This window comes from Anastrepha ludens, chromosome 3 (assembly GCF_028408465.1).
Source record: "Anastrepha ludens isolate Willacy chromosome 3, idAnaLude1.1, whole genome shotgun sequence".
Lineage (NCBI taxonomy): Eukaryota > Metazoa > Arthropoda > Insecta > Diptera > Tephritidae > Anastrepha > Anastrepha ludens.
In genome coordinates, this window is record NC_071499.1 from 66,273,558 (window position 1) to 66,300,881 (window position 27,324).

The following is a 27,324-nucleotide window of genomic DNA, read 5'->3' on the forward strand; positions in this document are numbered from 1 at the left end:
TAAGAGGGAACGCCACTGTAAAAATTCAAAAAAAATTGATTTCATTGACTCAAGAAAATGCAAAAATTTTAAAGCGAAATTCACTTTATTCCCGATTCTATGTGCACTTAAGTGAGCGCCCGTCGGTTCAGCCCCGTAGCGCTTACGATACGATACTTTATTTCAAACGCGTTTTTCTCGAAACGACTTTTTTTGATACGGTGGCAACGATTTCTCGAAGACTAATGAACCGATTTTAATTGTTTTTTTTCAGAATTTTTGTTATCGCATTGGATATGGTTGTACGTGGCCGATTTTCAAAATTTTGTTTTTTTTTTTGGTGAAAAACATACATCGAAATTTAAATCACCACCCTTTTTCAAAAAAAAAAAAAACAAACAGCTACGTACAACGATAGCCACTATTGTGTAGATTAATAAAATTTTTGGGTTTTTGATTTCAGATGATTATTCATTGCTGTTGTTACGTTAATTTACATAAATTTGTCAATTTTCAATATTCATTCCTATTCATTCCTACTTACGAAAAAAAATTCCCAAAAATCGACTCTTTTTTTACCCCCCACAGTGGCGTTCCCCCTTATTGGCCAGTGTAGCATTCCGTTCCAGCCTCCTGCAGCCAAAGATCGTCTAAATTCATATTTTTTAAATAAACACATAAAAATAGGCCATAAATTAGAGTTGCTGGGTATTTTACAAGCTTTTATTCAATATACTGATAGTGTAACTTACATTTCAAGAAATTTTAAACATTTAAAAAGCCATGAAAACCCTTGCCTATTATTATAGTGCTATATGAATATATATATTTTTTAGTATCTACTGTTGTTTATCTGCGAATTTATTGCTGAATTCACTGCTGAAGATGCAGCTTGCTGTATATGCTGATTTCTCATAAATTCTGTAGCAAATTCTTGCTGCGCCTTGGCCATGCTAGCTCCAGTGCTACGGTAAATTGTGTGAATCTGTGGCACAAAAGTACAGTTATTATTGATATGTATACATTTCCTATTGCAAAATGTTCTAAAAGTAATATACGATTTATTATATTTAGGGGTACCTTAGTAATCATCATTATATTTGCAGCAGCGGTTGTTGCAAAACAAAAAGCTATGCAAAGCAAGAGGAGCCCCACAATTATGGATGATGCAGTTGATTGAAACTGCGTAATAGCAACAATAAATCCGCAATACCCTGAACCAGGGACACCAACGGCTTGGAAAACCGTAAGCACAGTTTGGAAGAAGTATACAAAGAAAAATACCATAAAATTAAAACTGGAATCATTCCGGAAAGCTTTATAAGCCGGTCGAAACCTGTAACGAAAAAACGTCGCCTGTAAAATATACACGCGATTAATATCCTTCAATTGATTTACTTACCAGCAAATGTATGATGCAGGAGTAGAAAGCATGGCGTAAAATAAAGCTAAGCCAAATGTTGTAAATTCTCCATTATGCAATAACAATATTAGTCCACCAAGAATGTTGAGTACCATGGTCATGGTGTAAACTGGAATTATCATAAATAGGAATTAAATACTTTTACTTTCTTTTTAGTTTTTAATACATATATAAAAATCTATTCAATATACAAAGTACAACGTTTGTGTGATAAAAATATGTAGTCAGTAAACCGAAATTTCGACACCATCAGTATACGCCAGAAATCGCAAACCCCTATAAATAGGATATGATGGTGCCTAATCAATCCAGCTATGCAGCTCCAATTATCATTTTAACCAGATTAAAGAAATTATCTTGCTGTTGTTGTTGTAGCAACATACCCCATACATGTACGAGGAACGCGAGGAACGGAGTGACAATCCTTGGACGGGCAGACCCTTTCTGAAAACCCGCGGTAAATTTCAATTTTAACGGAGCTAGCGATTAGTTCCAAGGCGAATAAACAGGAGGATTTTTTTTCTTGCGATTTGGTAGTTTGAATGCGCTTTGGCACAGCCCATAAATTTTACCAAATACGGATCTGTGCCGATTAAAGTTCTTTTCTAGAATTTGGCTCATCAAGAATATCTTGCCGATTAGGTCTAAATCCACCACTTTTAGGGTCATTCAGTTCACTAGCGAAGTACTTTAGCATTTCACAGAATTCTCTCCATATAACTTTACATGCAATATTAATAGACTAATACCAGGAAATTGGCGCAAATTACAGGATCACTAATCTTGTAGATTTGGCAATCTCTCTTAAAATCTAATGAGTGGCGCTGATTTCTCCGAACTATCGCTGGTAAATTGTTCTATGCAACTTTGTTCTTTCTTTGCTGGACTTTTGCTATTCACCCATCGTTATGATACTGCACGTGGATTCCGTTGTTGTTGTTGCTGTTGTAGCAACATAAACATTCCCCATACATATATGGGAAATGCTGCTGAATTGACAGTCCTTGGCCGGATATAAATCCGAGTCGTTCCGGTAACGTAGAACCGACTGTCGTCCACAGCTGGTATTTTGGCTTCTTCTTTTTCGACATTATTTCCAGTATTTTCGCAATTAAGCAAATTAAAGAAGTGGCATCTCTATAATTGAAGTAAATTGTGTGGTATGCGGCCAGGTGTTTGTAAACAGTGAACGACTATTCGCTTGCATTTAACAAGAATGCTAAGCAGGGCTAACTGGACTTCAAGCGATTTGAAAATGCTCCAACTCCCAAAAACCACATTTCCATTTCATCTCAACAACAAAGATGGCTTCCCCTATCGGGACATGTAAACCCACTGAATTTCGTGGGCATTTTGTAGGTTTTAAAAAATACTAGTGTTGATGTGTTTAGCAAAGATTGCTCTGGCACGCATTCGTCTCAAAGTCTTATTTTGCGCTAAAATCGACCATATGAAACCTTAGAATTAATTTGAAAAAGATTTGAAAAATTACAGTCCAATGGGGACACCTCTTACAACTGGTATAACAAAAAAATGCTACTTACACATCCATGTGTAGTACAAATGTTTCACCAACTTTTGAAATTCCGGCGGTATCTCCAAGTTGAAATCTTGATAAAAGCATGGTTTCACACAAAAATTATCCGGCAACGGCGGCCAATTATTCAATTGCGGAACGTTTCCCTGTAATTGCTGCTCACGTCTGTCCAATTCTGCAGCCTTGCGATCCAATTCTTCTTGGCGGCGCTAAAAAAAATGTACACTTATTAGTAAACTATTACAACCAACCTTAAGCTGCAAGCCAAATAACTGGATGAAAAAGCTGTTTTGATTAACTACTACAACTATAATGGGATTATCTTGTACATAAACCGTCCATTATTGGGATATACATACATTTACTATACATGCGCCATTAGTTCAATAATAAAAACTAATAAAGATAGTATGTTTGTTCCAACAACAGCATTTAGCCACAACTTTTCCTTCAATTTTCGCTGTGCCGCAATTACATGACATGACTCAGGTTTCCCCGACCAAGGGCTGTCCCCCCACTAAACTAGCACGGTCTAGTGCGTTGTACTTTAACTTTAAACTCTAAGGGTAAACTGAACCTTAATCCTGAACTGAAGCCTTGAGCGAATTTCGCTATTAGTGGTTGCTAATACCGAAAGTCGAACTTGAAAAACCCCTTATTAAATGAATACAAAAAATTGATTACTTTGATAATAAAATAAGAATAATTAGTAAAGTATCAATTTATAAAAGAATTCAAAAAGTAACCCTTTACTGATTGCAATTACTTTCAATAAAACTCATATTTTACTTAATTTTAAGGTCTGATTAACTGCGTGAATTTTTGAGACATCGGAATTAAATCTTTGTTATTGTGCTGCTTGCATACTAAATATGTATATATAAAAGTATCTAAGAATAAAAATACGTATACGAAGTTTTTTTTTTAATATGTGATTGATTTTTAGCGTTGCCCTACGAATAGGGACCGTGCAAGGCTCAAGTTGCCATTGAACGGCTGATCGCTTTTGGAATAATCGGTTTCATTGTAGAAATGCTCTCTGACGTTTGCCTTCCCTGCCGATGAGCAACCCCTATTAGAAAATATAATATACTATTTTCATAATTTTGATAGTGGATTTTTATATTCGACTACATTGGTTATGGTTTTATTGCCAATATATAATCACAAGTAAAAAACAAAAACGATTACTCAGCCTTTCGTTACAATATTGCATTGCTATCGATGACATGTATATAAATATATGTATGTATGTATGTATCAATACGTGTTTTACATATACGTGGGTGCAATGAAGTACATATAATTTACTAGTGATTTTAAGATTCACATAATATATGCAAACCGGCACTGTTTAGAAATTAGTTACATTACCTGTAATTCTTCAGTGGTTATTTGAATACTCGTATTTGGAGCAGCAACTGGAGGGGCGTTTTGCGACAAAGGCTGGACGACTGCTGCATTATTACCCGAATTTATCTGCAATTGCGGTTTGACGTTTTCTTGTTCAAATGGGTTATAATCTTCCAAAGAATTTTGAATATTAGTTGTTACTCTTGTTGCCTGTTGTATAGCAGGGTCAGCAAAAGGATTTTCGCCAAAGGGGTCGTCAAAACCAGACATTTCTAACACCAAACTTTGTTCGTTTACCTACTTTGCATTAGTGTCATTGAAGAAATTTTTTACTAAACACTGGATAGTAAGGAATATGTAAGAATTAAATAAACACTACAGGGTTAGCCGAATAAGAAGAAATTTTATTGGGAACAAATAAGCCTGAAAACCTATCCCCTTCTTACAGTGCATTTACACAACGAAGCTTTATATTTCAATTTGATCACACATACATAGGGCTCATACAATGGACGAAAACGATAAGATTACGCAGATTCCGTGTGTGAAAAAAGTTACAGAAGCAGCTAATAGCTGTAACATATTTCGTACCTTACGTTTGTGTTATTCTGAAAGTTGAGTAAAAATTAAAAAAAAACTCAAATAAATTTTTTTCATTCAATAAATGTAAATCAGTGTTCTTTAATTAATATAAATAATGTAAATCTTTTTCCAGTTTAAACTTAAGTGAATACACATTCAATACAATGCATTTACACATTCAATGGAAATTCCCAAATAATTTCAAATATTTCAACGAATAGGTAAATAAAACATATTCTTCTTCTCTTCTCCTCATATGTCTCTTCCTCCCTGAATTTGGGATTCTGAGAGTGTATCTTATGGCTGATATACCCAGCCAAGTTCTCCAAACCGTCGTGCTCTATATATTTATATCAGACAGTTAATTATCAAGAACTAATTCAGTATTAATACTTAAAACTTCATTTAACCTGACCTTTCGAATTGCACGGTGGAACAGCTAAATTTACTTTTTTATATATTTATCTATTCTCTAAATTGTTCAACTTTGTTTAAATTTTTCTTTGCTGCCTATAGAACTCAAACAACAACCAAATAAGCGCCCACTGATAAATTGGTCATTTCGAGGGCTTTGGCATTCTAGAGGTATTTTTCTTGTAAAGGGCTACTTTTAGCTGTATGAGAACTATCGATGTCGAAAACTTTGCTTTGACAGCTGAGAATGGAAAACTGTGTTGCAATTTCTATTCAGTAAGGTTTTGCAACAGAGAACAACGCTTCCAAATTGAAGAAATTTACTTTAAATAAAAATTAATCTGTTCACTAAGGTCATATATCACTGGCCTCATCACCGGTCTTCATATCTTTCGAAATGAGGATGCAACTGTCGTTATGGCAAATGCCGAGTGCCTAAGCATCGACGACAATTGGTTCCAACAAAACGGCGCAACTTGTCATACAGCGCGCTTAACAATCGATTCAATGCAATATTCACGCCACCATTTACATCATACGGCCAGATTTATTGGAAAAATAGTCAAAAATTGGACTAATCGAATAGACCATCAAAATCGTAGCCGCGACGGACATATGTATGTCGGATATCACATTCAAAACAAATTATCAACTAAAATATAATAAAAAATATGCATTCCTACAATAAAAAGCTCTTTTAAAAGCAGCCGACAGATATACCTCGTTTTATGCAAACTTAAGGTGAAACTAATGTTTCGTGTATTCGGCGCTTAAAGCAAATGCGTAATTTATCGATAAAAGAAAATGCTGTTTAGTTTACTCATCTTTAGCAAATAAATGATTCATTCATCTAGTTAGTCATTAGTTGATTGGAATTCGAGACAAATTTATTTTTGGTCTTTTAATGTATTAAGTTCGACTGTGTTAAAAACATTGAAATAATAGTGCTAACTTGCTGTAAGTATCTGCATTATGGAAATACTCTATTTGTGCTAATAAGTTACGCGTACAATATTAGCGAGGTATTACAAGGAAATGTGTTCTGAATATACAATTATGTTAATACAAATTCCCTCGTCAATGATAGTTAAGGGAATTTTTAAGCAGTATGCCTTGAGCAGTCGGGTCTAGATACCGAAACAACCTAGATTTACATCCGTCCAATAGCCGCAGCTCCAAATAGTTTCTCTCAAATCTTTATACTGTGCACCAACTAAATAGAGGTCCACAAATATCGGTCCCACGTTCTCATATTTGGCTAAGGACTGTCACTCCAGCGACCATACCCGTACACATATGAGGAATGTTTAGCTGCTAACACCACAAAAATAGGTTCACAAATATTAATTGGTTAAACTGAAAACAAAGCAAATATACCTCACAGAAGCACTATCCAAAAATAAATGATAATGTTAAACTGGGTAAGCATTATTGTGCCGCAATTTGCTTACGAAGAAATAAATTGGTGGAGGTGAAATTCGCTGGTTAAATGCCTAAAAAGAGTGAAGCTAAATATTATACTTTTATTTCCGCGATTATACACAAGAATCTTTGATGTTACAATATTCTTTTTACAAGTTATTTATTTATTGGCAGTAATATGTTCTTTGCTGTTAACATTGCCTTACCTGGTGCCTTTCTTTGTGTTTTTTGTTGCATATTTTGTGCGCGACATGCAAGTCCAGACGGTACAAAGAAAAACAAAAATCCATTTAGCAACTTTGTTAAATCCAAAATACTCACCGAAAATGTGGATAAGTCCCAGAGAATACAAAAACGTTTCATCAAATTTGTTAAATTCGATTCGTTTCGAGTTGCTTTATCATGGAATGGAAATTTTTTTTTGTAAAGATGTAATATACAATACTATGTGCTTGAAAAAATGGCTTTTTTTTATTGTTCCTATAAAATTTTAAAAACTAGATTTAGCAACTTTTCATTCTAAGCTAGCGATATAATATATTCCGCTATCTGTTTATTTTTGTTGCCGTAATACTTTGCCAGTTTGAAAGGCTTTTAATCGTCTCCTTAGATTGGCTTTAAAGTGCATCTAGTATAAGTTTGGTAGAATATGTTTGTAGGGCACATGGAAAAGGGTTGTGGGATCCGTAGGCTGTGCAGTTGTGTGTGAAGCAAGAGCATATTGCTGCACCCAAACCAGAGTTGAGCTGGGGCAGACCTGTTATACCTAAAATATAATTTGGGAGTCGACAAGAAAATTTTTATTCTTGATGCAAAATATCATACCAATCAAATAGTGAACCTTGACCTTTAAACGTAATTGATATTATATCTAATATGTTTTGATGATCAAAAAGGCATAACTGAACTAATTATCCATTAAGTTAAAAAAAAATATGTTGAAACTTTATTGTTCCTATTAAGTTGAGACAATAACATATTCCATAGATAGCAGTATTGGTCACTGTAAACACAAAAACAATACATAAACATGTTTGAGTATATTAGTTATTGATTTTTTATCTCAATACTTTAGAATTAAATGATCAGGCATACAAGTTGGCTAGTATTGGCGAATGTACATTTAGAGTTCTCAATTGTAAACATTTGTAGTTGCAGCACAGAATATATAAACGCTCACATTATAAATATGTGTGCTTGAATGTGCACGACTTATTTTTACCAAATATGTACCAGCAAGGCCCATGATGCGAATGACTAATTTGACACAAATCAAGCTTGTATATATGCATACAAATAGTTCGTAAGCTTGCTGACCGAGCATTAAAGAATCGAATACATATTGCTTAATAAGGTCTGGTATGGTGTGTGAACAAGTTGTGGTTAAATGACTTGAATGCTATGCATCTTTTTATTATATATATATTATATTTTAAATGAATTTCGCTGAGTTCAAAGACACGTAGAATACTTTTTTTTTTTGTTTTCTCATCATTTCTTAGATCCACCATTCTTATCTCAATGAGTGCGTGATTCAGTCGGTAAATTTTTGAGATATGTGTCAGAGAAATTGAGAATAATTAATATGTTGGTTACAATTTTAAAAGAACAAGTTTCCAATCCGCACCAACATTTAATTTTGTTTACTTTAATGAATAGTGGGAATGAACCACTTTTCAATCCGCTCTTCATTGTTCCTATATTGGTGTGGGAAATTTATTAATATCTACATTTACTATTTTTGTCGGTTAGTTGTAGGCTAGCTAAGTCTCGATTTCGTTGCTGTTGGTTTAGGGGTATAAACCTCTTCCAAAAATGTTTGGAGAAGCTGCTAGAGTAACGGTCCTTGGCCGGTTATAAAAGTTCGGTAACGTAATGTAACGTAGAACCGATTGCCAAGCTAACGCGCTAAGGCTCATGACTCCAACTGCGTGGCTTACACATTCATATTATGTTTCATTTAGAGGTTAGAGAAGCTTTAAAAAAAATTGTTAAGTAAAAAATCGTTCGTTATAAAATTTCTTTGAAAACAATGTTTTTCGTTTTTGCAATCTGTAGTCAAAATATATAGATTACCAGGATTCATGATGAGAGAACAATTGACTGCTTGTCCATAGGTCATTACCAACGGCAAAATGTAGGCCTGACGAATGTGTCCCAGGGCTATTTATGAGTACACGTGTTGAACTTATTTTTTTAAATTGATTAAAAAATGTCTTCAACAATTTATTTCATATTTATGGCTAAAAAAATTTGATACAGATGCTATGATGCTTTTAAATCGAGGTGTAATTGAGAGTCAGCCAGCCAGGCTTTCATTCATTATTCCTCAAATAAAAACAAAGGAATATCGTATACATAATTTTACATATTTTCTTCTCTTTGTCTAATAAATCTTTTATTACAGTTATTTTGGTTCACAATGTCGTCTCGTAAAACCGCCGGTCGCCGTGCCACTACAAAAAAGCGAGCACAACGCGCCACATCAAATGTGTTTGCTATGTTCGATCAGGCTCAAATCGCCGAATTTAAGGAAGCTTTTAATATGATTGATCAAAATAGGGATGGGTTTGTGGAAAAAGAGGACTTACATGATATGTTGGCATCGCTTGGTAAAAATCCTACTGATGATTATTTAGAAGCGATGATGAACGAAGCACCCGGTCCAATAAATTTTACCATGTTTCTCACGTTATTCGGAGAACGCCTACAAGGCACCGATCCAGAGGACGTGATTAAGAATGCTTTTGGTTGTTTTGATGAGGAGAATTCAGGAGTATTGCCTGAGGATCGCTTGCGTGAGCTTCTAACTACTATGGGCGATCGTTTTACAGATGAAGATGTAAGTAACTTTTGCCTAAAACGAACTCATTTATTTATTCCGTTTGGATACTGTACTTTTCTAGTTATATTTCACAATTCTTCAGGGGTATTGAATGTTTTTATTCGCTTTTTGCAAAGGGACTAATGGTCCTTAGAATTAGTCTGACTTTGATATAGGTAAAGTTATGTTGCTTGTTGTTTATTTGAAAATTTCATAAAAATTAGTTAGAATTAGTTCAATATAGCCAGTTTGGATAACTGCATATTTAGATTTAGTATTCATAAATTATTACGTGAAATAAAAGTAGCGCAATATGGTCGCCAATAGATCGTTGATAATATATTACTTTAAATGTAGTCAAATATATGTTCTACATTTCTGTATGTACATTAGGGGACTTTTCGGTTTTTTTTTCCTCAGATTTATCTCACTTTTTTCTTAATATTTTATGCACAAGATATTTATATTTTTTATATGAATTAATCTTCTGAATTAAAAAAAAAAATTTACAATTTTCTAGGTCGACGAGATGTATCGCGAGGCGCCCATCAAAAACGGATTGTTTGATTACCTCGAATTTACAAGAATTCTTAAACACGGTGCCAAAGACAAAGATGAACAGTAAAACTTGATTGCCATCTTCCACATTCCTCTTAGAGATTTGTTTGAGCATATACATAAATTTTTTACGCGAATATTCGATGCAAACAATAATATTTTAATCTCTTTCGTTGCGTATAATCGAAAATAGTCTATAAGAAGTTTAAAGAAAAAACACCAATTTTGGAGCATGCAAATTTTTACAAGTATTATATTTAAACAACTGTAAAGTGTATCTTTTTATAATTAAATTCATTAACAATTTTGGTTTTATAACTGAAAGTCATGAGCTCCCCGCCATTCGCAATAAATAATCCTGTATCAATAAAATTGATTTTTATATAATGGTTATATTTAAAGAAATGTTTATTCATATCGGGATGGGTATTTTGGAAGAAAGTTGAAAGTTGGAAGATTTGAACTTCAATGTGAAGCTTTCGCGCATGAAACTTGGTAGGCTTAGAGCAAAGTGCCTGTCGCAAAATCAGCAACATAAAGGCAATTCCTACTTAAGACACTGGCTGATATCGAAAAGGAATGAAGGGGAAGGGTAATGGACTGTACTGCGTGGTTTATACGTGATGCGATCAGGGTTAAAAAGCTGCTTGGAAAATACTTCAGAAATTACCGATGTGATTAAAAAAATATATACAGGTTTCGTCAACTCCTATCTATGAATAATCGTATGAAAGTTGCAGTCACTTAACTCATATATATATACAATTGTCGGGTGTTTGGCTGAGCTCCTCCTCATATTTGTGTAGTAAGTCTGGATGTTGTTGCACAAATGTAGGGGCCTACAATTTTAAGCCGATTCCGAACGCAGATATTTTTTATGAGGGGATTTTTCATGGCAAAAACTTAACTCTTACATACCAACAAAACGACTCTTTAATAAACATGAAATAAAATTCAACTGCATCTGGATCCATCCGAAATACGAGGTATCATCCGCGGTACGGAACAGATCGCTATACGCCTGAGCATCGCTTTAAAATATTGAGCACGTACTTCAAAATGAGAGCTGTGATCCACGAACTGTAAGTTTATTGGAAGTAATGTCGTGATTGGTGCAAATTGTTTGCCTTTTTGTTAAAAAAACTCCGAAATAATTTTCTTAAATCGCGTAGAATTTACAGAACATGTCTGATAGTTTTCTCTATGGTTCCAAACATTTTTCTGACTAATATTGAATTCCTAAGCAACGAGTTAAGTGCTCACATGTAGTTGTTGTAGCAGTTCACTAGGTCCCTGCCAGTGCGGTGTAGTCACCGATCGCCTTCGCCTAACTAATCCAACGTGAACCCAGAAAGCGTACCTTACATGCTAGTCTGCCTCGACATTTTCCATGATTGTCGGCGAATGGCCTACCAGAAAAGAATCGTTGCAATCACCACTTAGCTATTGCATACGATACTGTTTTGAGCCAATAAACAGGAAACAAAATTTTTGGATGTCTGCTCCGATTCTTCATCGTCGTCGTAATCGTCAATTTCAATATCAAATTTTCTCATTTTTACTTTTAGTTGGAGTATTGTAACACACCACTTTTGAGATATGGTTCACTAAAGACCTCTAGCAGAAAACATTCAGAACTTTTTATTTCACCTAATACTTCAAAACAAATTTCACCAAATTATCTTTGTGTACACTTTTAGATGAGAAAACATTATGAAAAACATTTTTGATAAAACAAATTTTGTAAAAGTGGCCTATTTTACACTAATTTTGTTAAATTTTGAGTCCCTTACAATATTTCTCACTTATAAAAGGTAAACTAATCCAAATGGATCATAAACTTACGCATTACATACCTTTTTTTATATGAATATAACAACCTGCAAAATATTCGAACGCTTTTCATGATTTTTTTATATTTATTATAAATATGCAAAATTATAAAATTCCTCTCATAAAGTAGTATCTCTTTCAGTAATATTATATATTAGGAATGAGTAAAAGTATAGCATTCAATAAAAAATTAAGTGAATGCTTTATCAGATTTGATCTTAAGCTTTCTTTTCCTCTTCAATAACTTCCTTCGTAGGTAGAGGATTCTTCTCGCATGTCTCAGTGTGTTTCAATTTTTTAGAATCAAAATTTTCAATGCCAGAAATAAGTTGATTCTTTTCCTTTTCCTTTTCGATTGCTGCAAACAATAAAGTACAAAATAAAGGTTTAGTGAAGCTCATTTTCAATAATGGGTTTTTTCGTCAAGTAAATCCGTATAATACTACAGCTCTACTTTGCCTTTTTAGATATTTTTTTTTTTAGATTCAGGTGATTTAAGATATCAAATATTGTTTGTCTATTTCTAGTAATAATCTTAGTGATGTTGGTAGTAATAATGCTAGTTCACAATAATCTTACCTTCCTTATCGGGCAAAGGATTCTTTTCATTAGTTTCAGTGTGCTTCAAGTTAGATGGATCAAAAGCTGCTATCCCAGAAATTAAAGATTGCTGGGTCTTTTCAGCAGCCACATCTAAAATGATAAAAGTGGATTAAATACCTATATTGCAATATATATATTTATAAAAATTACCTTCCGCAGTGGGTAGTACAATTTTTTCGTGTGTACTGGCGTTCTTTAACTTATCAGTGTTAAAGCCTTCGAGTTGACTTTTCAAGTTTTCAGCTACTTTGGGGAGATCTTTAAGTGCGGGAGATGCCATTTTGTATCTAAAAAAATTGAATATACTGTAAAATATTGGCTCATATAGATTTGAAATGTTAGATCGATAAAAATATTAACTAAAAAGTGTAACTCAATCTATTTTACATATTAAAAACACCAAAAAGAGAAATCTGCGAATGCCTCAGCCTTTTCTCATTAGACATGGGTGCATTTTCGACATCAAAATGCTTTTTATCGTGATCTAGAAATACCTATGAATATATTTAGTACAATAAGTCTATTTTTCCAATAATATTCCTTCCCTTAGGGATTATAAGCGACCTTTGGTAGCCGCCTTTCCTCCTGTTCCCATATAACTTCCAACACAAAGGACTGCGGGTAATATACAAGGCGAAACTTCGGCCGTTGTTGTGGTTCTTGTAGCAGCATAAAAATTCCCCATACATATATGGGGAACAACATCAAGGCGCACACCACAAATACGAGGAGGAGCTCGGCCAAACACCCAAAACGGGTGTACGCGCCAATTACACATACATATATATATATATATATATGGGGAATGCTGCTGAAGTGGCAGTCCTTGGCCGGATATAAATACGGGTCGTTCCGGTAACGTAGAACCGACTGTCATGAGAACGCTACTTCAGTGTACCGAAAATCTTACTTAGGTTTTACGTAAAGATGGAGTATTTGTTAAACCCAGAGACTGATTTTTATAACTGGCTTTATTTTCTTTACTACCGTAATCAATTTGGTTCGGATAGTGTTCCAGTAAATAATATCCAGCAAGGAAATTCTGGCGAATTTGCATCAAATATCTTTCAAACGGCGAGCAGTAAAAACTTGCAAGTCTCACTTTCAGCTTATACTTTTTTTACTACATTGAAAATTAACACTTAAATAAGAAATATGGAAAATTTAAAAAAACTTCACGTAGTATTCGCCAGGTACGCTAAATTCAATTTTGTGATTTGCATAAATTGTAGACAGTTGCGTTCGATCAGCTGTTCGCCAAAAGCTGATAGTTTTTGATAATTATCAATATCACCTTCCCAACTATATGTTTTAGTAAGAACCACCTTGTGCACAAATGTGAATATATTTATCTGTTTATACAGAAACAATTTCTCTTTCTCACATACCTATGCATACCGATTGCGAATGGTTTCTGCATGACCACCATCCGATAGGGACCCTACTCAAAACCAACCAAATGATATTTTCTAATACTCCATATCTTGAAAATGAGAAATTATTTTTATATTTTGTTGAGAACAATATTGGTACCAGGTTGTAGTGGGCTTAAATTTAAACTTGGTTCCACGCTAAAATCCAGGTGCTAAATTACTGCTGTTTTCTTAAATCCCAGTTAAACAAATTTAGAACAGTCTTTTTTTCTTTTTTTTGACTATATAGAGTCGGAAACAGCTGTAATTTATTTTACTTCACTGGTAATAATTTTATAACCGGTAAATTTTATTACCGAAAATTGTCCCCAGTTTTTGTAATCGCAACTATACCGCTTTGTAATCATCGGCAACATAATGAAACTCACAATAGTGCTAAAAATGCTTCCCTAGTAAGTCTGAGACAAAAAGTTCATTTTGTATATTTTTGAAGACACTATAATAACTCCGTTGTCGATATGTACAACAAAAAGAAGTCATTAAACAATACACTAGTCGGGTATAAAAACACCTTGGTAACATTTGCTTTAAAATGCAGGTTTTATATAGGGACCGATATAAAAGTAAAAATAATATTTAATTATACTTTGACGATATTCTCTTTCTTACTCATCATAAATTCTTGATAAGGTAGATCGATAATCAAATGCCAACATACTAAAGTTATTTTGGTAATTTCTGATCATGAAAACAGAATAAACTTTGCATTATGAAATTCCAACAAAAGTATCTGAGCTTGAGCGAGTGGTAATTTTTTTTGTTAGTTAATACACGGTGTTTTAGCTGCTAAGAAAATATAGAATTACTTGCGATTAATGTATTTATTTATATTTAACTTTAAATGTATTTCATGCCTGCATAGGGTGTGTCACATATTGGGTATGAGTAGGTAACTTTATTTTAATATGTAATCGACTGTTATCTGCATACATATGCAACGATAATATTAAATTCGTTGAGTCAACAACATTAATCGAATCGTTTTTTTTTTACTTGTTTGCTCATAATGCAATGCAGTTTGTAGTTTTATTTTCCAAACCAAAAAAACTTCAAGCTTCAGATTGGTTGCCTTATTTGTCCGTAAATGTGACTTTTCTGCTTTATATTTGCCCCAGCATTTTCTCCACGTCAGGAATTCAATGCAATATATCAATGCACAAATAAAGTCGGCTCAATCAGATTGGTACGAATGTACATACACATGTATGTGCTAGCTCAGCGTGACCATCTACGTACATATATTGAGATTCAAATGCCTTTCCAATTCCACTAAATTTGCAGAGATATCTCAAGAAATTAGGTTTATTAGAGGAATAATCTCATTTTATTTACCATTTTTGGCGAAATCAAATTATTAAATTACATCGCCTACTTATTCGAAGAAAGGCAGATTTATTCACTCCAGCCCGGCGGCTTTCAATTTCACCCTTTAAAACCCACATAAAAACTGGTAGTTTGAGACAAGTTGGTATCAAAGAACCGACTGCAGTACTCCAAACCAATCCCAATACGTTTTTTGTTCTTCTATACATACACATGTATGTTCGTATATTTTTCGGTAATACAAATTACGGATGTACATATGTATGTATAAATTTTTATACGTATGTACAAACGATTCATAGGCGATGCAGTTAAACAGAAAAACTAAAGAATGTATATTGTACACAATTCATTCTAACGTTTCTTTTATAAAAATTAAATAAATCTTCATAGTTTTGTTCATGTATTCCGTTTTATCTCAATAAAAACTTCTTAAATTGTTCAAATTGTAAAAGACAAAAACACCGGCAATAACAAGAATAATTCCAAGCATTTTAAATAAAATGTGTATAACAATACTTACATGTATATTAATCAACTCTTGTTTAAAAAGCCTATGACAAAATTTAACAAGCTATCTACTTTTTGGCCACTCCTTTATTAAAGATCGATTACTCACGTCTCAATACTCCAACTTCAAAATGTACTTTACGGAAGAAATTTAAAAAAAGAAAGCGAAAGCATAAATGCTACTCTTCCCGGCGGAAAGGAAACATTGCCTTTTGGTACTATCGGTAAAGCAATGGAACCCATCAAGCATTTTTATGCGAAACATTTAGAAACGATTTTAGTAGGGTAGTAGGTACGATGTAAAAAGAATGAAGAACAAAAATTAATAATTGGCTCCTAACTTATGGTAAAACATTTCAGAAAAAAATAGCTTTAAGTTGAAAAGAGCTTTATTCAAAAACAAATATCGAAAATATTTAGTATTTAAACATGACTGCTACCTTATCAAAATGTATCGATACCAAGAATGATAGAATACAAAAATGCACATGAAATCGATTTGTTTGAAATAACTTCCTAATTTCCAACGGAAATTTGAAAATCTTAAAATAATTTTTATGACTCGCTACCAGGTAGGTAGGTAGGTAGGTAGGTGGGCTCGCTACCAAGTCTTGAAAAAAAATTGACGTATTTTATCACCATGTATAGGTCAATTAGCCGCCGTAGCCGAATGGATTGCTTTAGAGAGAACGTAGGTTTGAATCTCGATGAAACACCAAAATGAAGAAAAACATTTTTCTAATAGCGGTCGCCCCTCGACAGGCAATGGCAAACATCCGATGGAATTTCTGCCATGAAAAAGCTTCTCATAAAAAATACCTGCCGTTCGGAGTCGGCTTGAAACTGGAGGTCCCTCCATTTGTGGAACAAGATTCAGACGCACACCACAAATAGGAGAAGCTCGGATTGTTAGTTCAATTGAAATTGAATAAGGCCGACTACTTACAGCGAGAATTGTTATTGGTCGAATTGGTACTAGTTATAAAAATTGTTGCTTTCACAATTTGCCGCGCGGCACTTCATTTTTTTTTTTTTTTTTTTTTTTTATCTGAAAGTCACAAATTTTAATCACCACTCCATTCACTGAATATTCACAAAACAAGCAACTTTTCTTCCTTTTTTTATTCGCATCATTGACGTCATCGGTTGTAGAAGTCGCGAAAAATAAAGTAGCGGTTTTCGTATTCTGTTCACCGTGCTATAAACTTCTTGTATTAAATGGAAAAAGCCACCTTGCAAGCACTCTCTTAAATCGCACCACGTCACAGAATGGCTAAAATTCGCTCGCATGTGCAATTGACAGCTGAATGGAATCAATTGAATGCAACAGCTGATATAATATGTTCTCTAAATTGTCAAAATTTGTTTACTTTATATTTTTTTGTTATCAAGAGATATTTTATTTGTTCTCGGTCATTTCTAACGAAATGTTAGAAGATGCTCTTATCAATTTTATAGAAAGGGTGGAGAGACCGTATCCGTTTTCTGCAAGGGCCAGCATGTAGTACTTATTTTAATCCTTTGGAACACCTGGAGCATAATCGTTCGCAAGATATACGATTAACAGCCTCATCACACGTATTCAACGGTTGTGGAGCTCAAAATGAAAATTAAGGAAGTTTACGATGAAATTGGTCAGGTAATATTTCAAAGTTTAGCAAATTCGATCCCAAAAATTATATATGAAAGGTAAATTTCAGATATTTTAAAGTCGTTACAATCTGCTAAACGAAGCTAAATATATCATTGTTAGTGAATTTACATATACATACTTATGTATTTTGGTACTGGTGTAATCAGCACAAAAAATTCTATTGAATTTTTTTTTTCTATCGAAACGGTACGTAAATTTATTTGTTCCAATTCGATATCTGGCCGAAAGTGTTTTTTATCAAGTGGTGGAAAAATCGCCATGCTGTAAAAATGTTCACAAAATAATTTGTTCCTTGAGGATATTTTAATGAATTGTGGTTAGAAAATTTAGTTTTCTACTGTAGCCGTCAGTATACATATATCCACTATAGAAAAATTTTGATAGCCTTTTGATGTAACGATAGGACGTGCGTTAAAATATCTTTTAGAATACATTTGGGTATTCTTTGTGTGTTGGTTTTGGACTGTAACATGTGAGTAATTAGTCATTACTAATGACAAATTACCTAATTTTTTAACGGGGATCCTGTGCATGCTCTGGAGTAGAGGCATATGATCAAATACATAAGACATAGGCCCAACTCTACAGACTGATAGAACTGGGTCTAATTTTTAAAGAAAAGACGGTTAAGGGTAACTGCGCAGAAATTATGGGTTGTTGTAATATTTGAAGCTAAAAACGCAACAACACCCGGTAATTAAATCAGGCTGGACTCTCAGTCCACGACAATAAAATATAGCGAGATCGCTTGAAATAGTTGTAAAATCTGAAACCTTCGTTGCCCTTCGACTTATTCATGACCGATTGGAATGTATCATGGCTCGGTCAAGCTAATTGAGTTGATACGTAGGACGGATAGTGGGGGACTATTGTTACGTACGGTAACATGGATTTTTAATGCATGCTATCAGCAACATTGACGCTCAGCAAAGCTTGGATCAATATTTTCCCCCTCGGTTTCCGACAAGAGGTGAATTCTTTGAGTCATAGCTGGCACGCCTCCGTCACTAATTTTGTACTTCTGCTTCTAATGTCAGGATCTCAATTGCTACAGTCTATATGGACTTTCCTAAATTTTTTTACAAGGTCAATCACTAAATTTCAATCTCCAAATTGCGCAGTTCACAATGTGTTTCACTCCATTTTTTTAAATGGGTAAAGTCGTAAATGTGCCTTCTCATTATGTAGTTGTCTCTTTTGGTATTCCTCAGGGCAGTATTGTGGGTTTATTACTCTTTATTATATTTATTAACGATATATCTGAGGGCTTTTAATTTTCGAAATTCTTTTATATTCTGACGATTTAAAATTTGTAAATAAATTTCAAGCCTTTCTTTTAATTTAAATTTCAGGAAATGTTTTCAGATATCGTTTCTAAGTCAACGGAGTTATTTGCTACCGCATATTTAATTACGGACTCGAGTCTCACCATTATGAATGAAGTTAAAGTTCTGGCTGAATTTTTTTTGTTTTATGGTAAGTAGTGTTTTACATTTGCCTTTATCCGGCGCCTCCGTTCTAATGTTTGTACGATCTAATAATAGGTTCACATATAACTAGATTACCTATTTTTAAAAGGCGAGATTACCCTTACAAAATTCCGCTCCCGAAATCCGAGATATAAAGATACTTGTTTTCAGTACAACCCTCTGTTTTCTGTGTTATCGAAAATTTTTATTATGAATTTAAGGAGAAACGTTAAAGTAAAAACTAAATTAAATGGACGCTGGTAGGCAAGAGATTGACTCGCTGTCGTGTGACTTCTTTAGCCTGATGCTAGAAAAGTTCGTGCGAGCCGCATAACTTAATCGCTCAAGTACAATTTTTGATAAGAGCGTCCAATTGTTGGCGTATACCGATGATATTGACACCATCGGCCTTATCAACCGCGCTGTTAGTTTTGCCTTCTCCAAACTGGATAAAGAGGCAAAGCGAATGGGTCTGGGGGTGGGGGGGACAAAACGAAGTACCTCCTGCCTTCAAAAAAACAGTCGGCGCACTCACGTATCTGCACCCACATTACTTGTGACAGTTATGATTTCGGGGTTCCAAGGGATTCGAGTATTTAGGAACTAGCATTGACATCGATAAAAATGTCAGCCTTGAAATCCAACGTAGAATCTCTCTTGTCAACAAGTGCTACTTTGGACTAAGTAGGCATACGAGTAGTAAAGTCCTCTCTCGTCGAACAAAACTAACACTCTACAAGGGTCTTATCATGTCCGTCCTAAGGTATGACTTGGACGACGACAATAGCCGATGAGGCGTCCGTTGGAGTGTTTGGGAGAAAGATTCTGCCCGAAGATTTTTGGATCTTTACGCGGTGGTGAGGGCGAATATCGTAGGCGATGGAACAATGAGCTTTACGTCGACATAGATATAGCGCAGCGGATAAAGGTCCAGCGGCTTCGAATGGATACAAACGCTCCGGCTCTAAAAATACTCGATGCGGTACCAGCTGGTGGTAGCAGAGGAAGAGGACGGTCTACTCTACTTTGGGCACATTAGGTGGAGAAGCACTTGGCTTCAATTGGTGTGTCCAACGGGCGCCGATTAGCACGAGAAAGAAAGGACTGGCGCGCGTTGTTAAACTCGTCTAAAATCACCATGTGTAGTGATGGTAGTATGGAAACTGCTAAATTTCCATAAAATATTAACAAATGTGGGTTATAATGTGCGTGCTCGCACGAGAAAAAGTTTCGCATCTAGTTATCAATAGTATACAATGTAAAGAAATAACATGAGCAAGGATGCGGTTATAATGGGTCCGTTGCATCCGTCCGTCATTAAATTTTAATTCGTTATCAATAATTATTCCTACGTATTTGACTTTCTTAATTTTATTTTTTATTTTTAATCCAAATGTCCTGGAATAGTTAATTTCTGGCAATTTTGCTTTTTCATTAAATTTAAGTTTGTTCATCTTTAACCATTTAGTGACTTTTTTTATTTCAGCCAAAAATTTATTTTTACATTCTTTCTCGTTTTCTCTTTCAGCATAAATCAAGGTATCGATAATATAATAAGATTTACCATCTAAGTCAACGTCACATTTATCAATTCAAACAATTTTGACAACACGGGTGTGTCATCGGCATGAAAGCAAAATCTCATGTTTTGAATTTGGATGATACAGGAGGGTTAAAATCGATAAATAAACTCATGTTTCTGTTCGAAGTGCAGGCAACTCTAAAAAACCTTATTCGATTCTTTGCTACTGTCCCGAACGTGGTGTGCTCAGATTTTTCTAGTAGACTTGGAGCTTTGGAGCATTTATTGGGTTTTAGTTTTGCTCGTTTTAGTGCACGGATATTGGCATTTATTAATTTTAAATAGATAATTTCGAATCTTTTTGGAAGACCAAAACAATAAAACAATGTAAGTAGTTACTTTTAATAAGCATTACATAATTTTTCTTTACCGGTGAACGCCGGTGTATCTAGAATATTCCATCAAATATTATTGATAAAATTCATATATTCATTCTTATCATATATTACTATATAACGTTAAACCAGCAGCCAAAAAAATATATTGATTTGCATTGTTAATCACGGAAGGAGATGCCAAAATTAAGTGCAACTCCCTAAAAGTTGATAACAACATCTAATAGCAGGACGATTGAGTTGGAATTTCGTAATAATTAATAATAGAGGAATATGAGAATGTCAATGAAATATGTATGTGTTTCTTTGTATATAAAGTGGAAAAAGTTCGAATGGAAAGCGGCATTGTTCTGAAATATTAACTACATACATACGAATTGAATATGCTTTGATAAGCACATGTTCGCAGTCGCGCTTGTGCCACCACCAGAAACATTATTATGCAGTAAAATTTTGTAATGCCCAGGGGGGATTTGCACAATTCTGTTCAAAGAAAATGACTTATAAAAAGAAATTTCTCGAATGAAGTCGATATATTAAACTTTAAACTGTAGCTGACGTAACCTAAAAATTCCAAATGAAATCCGAAATTGAGGAGGAAAACAAGTTTAGCACTCCCAGCTCTTTAACTGTTTCTGGGTGCTTACCTCGGAATCACTTTATATTTGATATCGAGCTTTTCTTACTTATTTGTTATCATTCTCGCAATTGGTCATTATGTTGTTGTTGTAGCAAAAGGTCTAGTTAGGTCGCTGCTAGTACCGCTGATTATCGCAGCAACAAAAGATACTATTTGAACAGATGAAAAAGACTAGTGGAAATGCTACTAGTACACTTTCCGTCACTTGTACACTTACATACATGGTAACGCCTATCACTTCATTTGTGTCTACTAAACTAAGCCTTCACAATGAAGATTCTAATTTTCGGCTTATTTAAGTTAAAGTTTTTAAACTTGTTCTGTCGTTCTCGTTTGTTTTGGTTTGACAAACTCTTTATATTATTTGAAACTCTTTACTTTAACACTCCTCCAAGTAGCAACAATTGTTCGAAATAGCGAAAGAACACTTTGCTATATACAGTGTAAGCTCACGGTGAGAAGATTTTTGAGCGAATCTGGCAGATATGCCGACGTCACTTGGTCTGTGTTTCACATAATTTAGCTTGTGGTAATGATATAGGATAAAAATCATCACAGCCAATGCTCATACCATTGGTTTGTTCGCGAATACGGTGAAGTTTTTTATTATATTGTGGTCAATTCGATCAGTCCAATTTTGGTGATATGGCGTCAATGGTAGTTTGAATATTGCAATAAATCGATTGTTAAGTGCGCCGTATGTCAATTGCGCCGTCTTGTTGGCGATGTTTAGCTGACTAATTTTTGGAAACGAAAATTCCTTCAGCATTCAGCCATTCACCGTAACGGTAGCTCTTTCCTTATTTCGGAAGAAATAAAGACCGATGATGCCGCCAGTGCTCTATGAAGTTCGCGAGCAAATAAATTTTTCAAAATAAATTTCCACAATTTGGAAACGGTTTTTGACGTTAAATGATTCATAATGACTTGGCAAAACTTACGAACCGAAATGTCAACAATTTGCCATTTTCAGCTGTCAAATCACAGTCATGCAGCTTAAAAAACACCCAGTGATAATGTATTTAATCGCTTCGATTAACTTAAAAGAATTACGCTCTGTTACTGAAATATTAACATTGGGGCAAAAAAGCATATACTGGTTATTGACTATTTTGATAATATTTGGCACCCGGGCTATAAGGTAGATAATTCCCAATTTGTCAATTGATATGCCTTTCATTATACATATATATGAATATCTTATATTTAGAAATTGGTCGTCCCCATTTCAAAGTCAACTTGGAAAGAGTGCAATTTTCCATTTTTAACCCTTTTGAATTGCGACTCATTAAAAACTGCTAAATCTTACTAGTTGTGCGTTCTTGTACTTTTTGTGAAATTTACCTCTATCAGAGCGACTGTTGGCATATTCTCAGAAATTTCGTTACTGGGATTTGGTAATTATCCAGTGTTTGAGGTACATGGAAAAAATTTATCAAAAAAAGTCAAAGAGGTACCAATAGAGGTATTGGCTCCAGTTCTAATAATTTGAAAGAGCGAAACATTTATAATGTTGTTGTTGCTGTTGCTGTTGTTGTTTTAACAGTAATGGTAGCCCTGTCAGTGTAGGGCATATCACCGGTCGACTTCGTCTAGCTCATCTAGGGGTAGGCCCAGGAAACATGCTGTTTCGACAGGTTGGGTCCAGAGGGAGAGGGGTGTTAGATGAGTCGGTTTTAGGGGGCATGTGAAGAGGTGGTTAGTGTGCCGGACATGTGTTTGTAATGCTGCTCTTTTCTATCACTAAATACACTTAATATGCTTAAGTATCAAACTTCACATTTTCTTTACACAAAGTGTTGGCGTTGTAGCAGTATAAACATTACCCATACGTATACGGGGAATGCTGCTGAAGTGACAGTCCTTCGCCGGATATAGATCTGGGTCGTTCCGGTTACGTAGAACCGACTGTGGTGGGAACGAAAAGTAATATGTTTTAATTGTATTTACCAAAAACATTTGGTAAATACGTGATAATGTTTGATTGCCAAATGAAAAAATAACCAAAAGATGCCTGATATTACTACTCTGTTGAAATGTAGCACTGTTGAATTTTTATAATTTGTTGAAGGGTCAGTTACTTAATATGGCATATATGTATATTTATGTATGGCGATGAGTTTGGAGTGGAGACATATTCCCTACTTGAATTATTTTGAAATCTTTTAATACAATAAAAAAAAAAAATTATCGGAATCTTTCTTTCCAAATTTTCAGTATATGGTATACAAATATATATTTCATCAGATATAGAGTCCAAATAGAAAAAAAAAAAACGGGAAAATACTCCTTTATATAAAAAGGCGCCTCAGGCGAAAAATTGGAATAAGAAATCACCCGACCTCACCTCTAAGGCTTATTTACAACTAAAAATTTTTACAATCCATATAGTAATTAGCAATGATTTGCAAATTTTTGTTTGACAAAAATGCAACCATATGTCGCAATTTTTTTTTTTTTTGCAAGTTCTTGCTGCCTAAAATGTCCCCATGACCAGTTTGCAATTTCCCCTCTAAATGAAATGTCAATATTGCGCTCTCAGCAAATTTTTCAAGATTTTTGGGTAAATGAACGCGATTTCGCAAAAATCATGATAAAACAAGTTTAGATGCCTATTTTTTTAATTTGTTTTTTATATTTGTACAAATTTTGGATTTTGAAGTAGATTGAACTAAGTTTTCATAAAAAAAAAAATTAATAAAATCAAATAAATTATTACTTGTCAATAAGACGTTGTTCCATGGTTATGAAACGTGGTTCATATTGCGATAATTAGCTTACTTATCTTTTCTAATATATCAGAGCCAGATCTCGAAAAACATCTTTTGCCGTAATCATCTTTTGCTTAAATCTATAACGAACTTATCTGCGACATGAACTTAGGTCACACTATAGATATGCAAGTTGATAGTCTGTTCTGCATGTTGGGCCTGCCGCTAAATTAATTCGATGCCATTACTTAACAAGCTTAACAATTTAGGCAGGAGTTAAAAATATTTTTTCAACTAGCACAACTTCAAAACAATACTCTTACTCTTACATTACTAATAAATTGTTTTGTGAATTTTCTTACGATAAATAATTTCTATTTATTTTAGATGCTTCGTTTACCACTCAGACTTGCTCGTACTAACATCCACCGCCAGTTGACGATCCGCGGATTTGCCAAAGATGTTAAATTTGGTCCAGAGGTAAGAGCTCTGATGTTGCAAGGTGTTGATGTTCTGGCTGATGCTGTGGCAGTTACTATGGGTCCAAAAGGTCGGAATGTTATCATTGAGCAATCATGGGGCTCACCAAAAATAACTAAGGATGGCGTAACTGTCGCCAAATCCATCGAGTTGAAAGATAAATTCCAAAATATTGGCGCCAAACTTGTTCAAGATGTTGCTAATAACACAAATGAGGAGGCTGGTGACGGCACAACCACAGCAACGGTATTAGCACGAGCTATTGCAAAAGAAGGATTTGAAAAGATCTCCAAAGGAGCTAATCCAGTAGAGATTCGTCGTGGTGTTATGCTTGCCGTAGACACTGTTAAAGATCATTTAAAAGCAATGTCTCGTCCAGTTAATACCCCCGAAGAGATTGCACAAGTAGCAACCATATCTGCTAATGGAGACAAAGATGTTGGAGACCTCATTAGCGAAGCCATGAAGAAAGTTGGTCGTGACGGTGTTATCACAGTTAAAGATGGCAAAACTCTTTCAGACGAATTGGAAGTAATTGAGGGCATGAAATTCGATAGAGGTTACATTTCCCCCTATTTCATCAATTCATCTAAGGGTGCTAAAGTCGAATTCCAAGATGCATTACTTCTTCTCTCCGAAAAGAAAATTTCCTCAGTTCAAAGTATTATTCCCGCTCTTGAATTAGCTAATTCCCAACGTAAACCTTTGGTTATAATTGCTGAAGATATTGATGGCGAAGCACTAAGCACACTTGTAGTAAACCGACTTAAGATAGGTTTGCAGGTTGCAGCGGTCAAGGCACCCGGATTTGGTGATAACCGTAAGTCTACACTTACTGATATGGCTATTGCATCAGGTGGCATTGTTTTTGGGGATGACGCAAATTTGGTTAAGTTGGAAGATGTACAGCTAAATGATCTTGGAAAAGTTGGAGAGGTTGTCATTACCAAGGATGACACTTTGTTGCTCAAAGGCAAGGGCACAAAGGAAGATATTGGTCGTCGCGTGGACCAAATCAAAGACCAAATTAATGAAACCACTTCTGAATATGAAAAGGAAAAATTACAGGAACGTTTAGCTCGTTTAGCTTCTGGTGTGGCTTTGTTGCGTGTAGGCGGCTCAAGTGAAGTAGAAGTAAACGAAAAGAAGGATCGTGTTAATGATGCCCTTAACGCCACACGCGCTGCAGTAGAAGAGGGAATAGTTCCTGGAGGCGGCACTGCTCTTCTGAGATGTATTCCAGTATTGGAAGGCCTCAAAGGAGCTAACGAGGACCAAGTTAGTACTAGCTTAATATTGATTTGTTTATATACATCTATTTATTTTTTATATACTCTATATATAGAATATGGGAATTGAAATTGTTCGCCGTTCTCTTCGAATGCCTTGCATGACTATCGCTAAAAACGCTGGCGTTGATGGTGCAATGGTTGTAGCTAAGGTTGAAACAAAGGATGGAGACTTTGGTTATGACGCACTCAAGGCAGAATATGGAAATTTAATTGAAAAGGGTATTATTGACCCAACAAAGGTAAAAAATACATTATAACATCAAATTGTTATGAATACCTGAGAATGCTAAACTAAAAATTTTGCAGGTGGTTCGCACGGCTATCACTGATGCTTCTGGTGTGGCTTCTCTTCTGACTACAGCTGAAGCCGTCGTGACTGAGATTCCAAAGGAGGAGGCTGCTCCTGGTCTTGGTGGAATGGGCGGAATGGGAGGAATGGGTGGAATGGGAGGAATGATGTAAAATATCTTCTATGTTAATCATTTCCATTGTTAAATATGTTTAAATTTTACATGTTATATATGTAAATTAATGAGATACAATTAGTAGCTTTAAACACTTACAAATTATAAATTAGTTTCATCGAACTGGTGCTGTTTTGACTGTATAACACCAAAAACGGTGCCTCTGATCATTTTTAAACGAGTATGCACAGCGGGAAACGATACTACTGTAGTCTAATCGCACTAACGCCCAAATAAATCGTTGAAATACATACAGTTCTGTCAAATGATAATTTGTAATTTTTTTTGTTTGGTTGGTTTTGTGTTTTGTCCTAACAGCGTAAAACATTACCCATAAATTTTTGGGTAATATTGCTGAAGTCGGTCATAGGCCGGATACAAATCCGGGTGATTCAGGTAACGAAGAACCGACTGTATCGGATTTTGTTTTAAAGCTGAATGTTTAAATTAAATTTTTGGTGACGTGCTTACTTTTCGATTTGCTTCCGCTAAGAAGAAAAAAAGTAGTCATTTCGGACATAACACAAATTCAATATTTTACAACTGCTGATAAAGGAAAAATTGTAGGTAACATCAGAGAGGTCTTAAGGCAATTGGCGAACTAGTACAATTAAATGATATAGCTTGCAAATCTTATAGCTAAAGATTAATACAACAACAATATGTAATCGCAAACATCTAGCATTCTCAGGCAGACCAAGAAGCAACTTGAACTGAATATCAGGCAATTTTTAATTGCCAAACTCTAGAAGAGGGAAAACTTCCAGGCTCCGAGTTCGAGGTGCACTATATACAATACATAAAACTTTAACTTATAGCAGAAGTTTCTTTCGAAAAAACGTTCACCCTTCGGTCGACAATGGCAGACATCCGAATTCATTTCAGATATGCTATGTTAAAACT

At 34.7% G+C, this 27,324-nt stretch overlaps 4 protein-coding genes across 5 annotated transcripts; 2 read left to right on the plus strand and 2 right to left on the minus strand.

The window, feature by feature from the left end:
- Nucleotides 1–674: 674 nt before the first annotated feature.
- LOC128858122 (secretory carrier-associated membrane protein 5) lies at nt 675–4,648 on the minus strand. 2 transcript variants are annotated; one of them, XM_054094116.1, is made up of 6 exons: nt 4,494–4,648; nt 4,314–4,418; nt 2,947–3,148; nt 1,382–1,511; nt 1,060–1,315; nt 675–964 (listed from the first exon to the last, which is right to left on the minus strand). In XM_054094116.1, the coding sequence occupies exons 1-6, from the start codon at nt 4,560–4,562 to the stop codon at nt 812–814; spliced, it is 915 nt and encodes a 304-aa protein (XP_053950091.1). In that variant the 5' UTR covers nt 4,563–4,648; the 3' UTR covers nt 675–811. The 2 variants fall into 2 exon arrangements, with proteins under 2 accessions (XP_053950091.1, XP_053950090.1); XM_054094115.1 differs by having other exon boundaries at nt 4,314–4,646.
- A 1,485-nt stretch (nt 4,649–6,133) lies between these two features.
- LOC128858123 (myosin regulatory light chain sqh) lies at nt 6,134–10,493 on the plus strand. The gene is made up of 3 exons (XM_054094117.1): nt 6,134–6,245; nt 9,118–9,552; nt 10,055–10,493. The coding sequence occupies exons 2-3, from the start codon at nt 9,133–9,135 to the stop codon at nt 10,157–10,159; spliced, it is 525 nt and encodes a 174-aa protein (XP_053950092.1). The 5' UTR covers nt 6,134–6,245; nt 9,118–9,132; the 3' UTR covers nt 10,160–10,493.
- A 1,487-nt stretch (nt 10,494–11,980) lies between these two features.
- Nucleotides 11,981–15,985, minus strand: LOC128858124 (thymosin beta). The gene is made up of 4 exons (XM_054094118.1): nt 15,808–15,985; nt 12,679–12,815; nt 12,505–12,618; nt 11,981–12,283 (listed from the first exon to the last, which is right to left on the minus strand). The coding sequence occupies exons 2-4, from the start codon at nt 12,806–12,808 to the stop codon at nt 12,144–12,146; spliced, it is 384 nt and encodes a 127-aa protein (XP_053950093.1). The 5' UTR covers nt 12,809–12,815; nt 15,808–15,985; the 3' UTR covers nt 11,981–12,143.
- A 4,691-nt stretch (nt 15,986–20,676) lies between these two features.
- On the plus strand, nt 20,677–26,693 carry LOC128858118 (heat shock protein 60A). Its single transcript, XM_054094108.1, has 4 exons — nt 20,677–20,826; nt 24,573–25,943; nt 26,011–26,196; nt 26,264–26,693. The coding sequence occupies exons 2-4, from the start codon at nt 24,573–24,575 to the stop codon at nt 26,417–26,419; spliced, it is 1,713 nt and encodes a 570-aa protein (XP_053950083.1). The 5' UTR covers nt 20,677–20,826; the 3' UTR covers nt 26,420–26,693.
- The last annotated feature ends 631 nt before the right edge of the window (nt 26,694–27,324 follow it).

What these genes read in the sequence shown, in the direction of transcription:
- LOC128858118 (XM_054094108.1), top strand. Translation starts at nt 24,573, where the DNA reads ATGCTTCGTTTACCACTCAGACTTGCTCGTACTAACATCCACCGCCAG. An exon ending in AAGGAGCTAACGAGGACCAA is followed by an intron (nt 25,944 to 26,010) that starts GTTAGTACTAGC and finishes CTCTATATATAG; the next exon opens with AATATGGGAATTGAAATTGT. An exon ending in GTATTATTGACCCAACAAAG is followed by an intron (nt 26,197 to 26,263) that starts GTAAAAAATACA and finishes AAAATTTTGCAG; the next exon opens with GTGGTTCGCACGGCTATCAC.
- LOC128858124 (XM_054094118.1), bottom strand. Translation starts at nt 12,808, where the DNA reads ATGGCATCTCCCGCACTTAAAGATCTCCCCAAAGTAGCTGAAAACTTG. An exon ending in TGTACTACCCACTGCGGAAG is followed by an intron (nt 12,619 to 12,678) that starts GTAATTTTTATA and finishes TTATCATTTTAG; the next exon opens with ATGTGGCTGCTGAAAAGACC. An exon ending in TCCTTTGCCCGATAAGGAAG is followed by an intron (nt 12,284 to 12,504) that starts GTAAGATTATTG and finishes TATTGTTTGCAG; the next exon opens with CAATCGAAAAGGAAAAGGAA.
- LOC128858122 (XM_054094115.1), bottom strand. Translation starts at nt 4,562, where the DNA reads ATGTCTGGTTTTGACGACCCCTTTGGCGAAAATCCTTTTGCTGACCCT. An exon ending in TAACCACTGAAGAATTACAG is followed by an intron (nt 3,149 to 4,313) that starts GTAATGTAACTA and finishes CATTTTTTTTAG; the next exon opens with CGCCGCCAAGAAGAATTGGA. An exon ending in ATATAATGATGATTACTAAG is followed by an intron (nt 965 to 1,059) that starts GTACCCCTAAAT and finishes TTTGTGCCACAG; the next exon opens with ATTCACACAATTTACCGTAG.
- LOC128858123 (XM_054094117.1), top strand. Translation starts at nt 9,133, where the DNA reads ATGTCGTCTCGTAAAACCGCCGGTCGCCGTGCCACTACAAAAAAGCGA. An exon ending in ATCGTTTTACAGATGAAGAT is followed by an intron (nt 9,553 to 10,054) that starts GTAAGTAACTTT and finishes ACAATTTTCTAG; the next exon opens with GTCGACGAGATGTATCGCGA.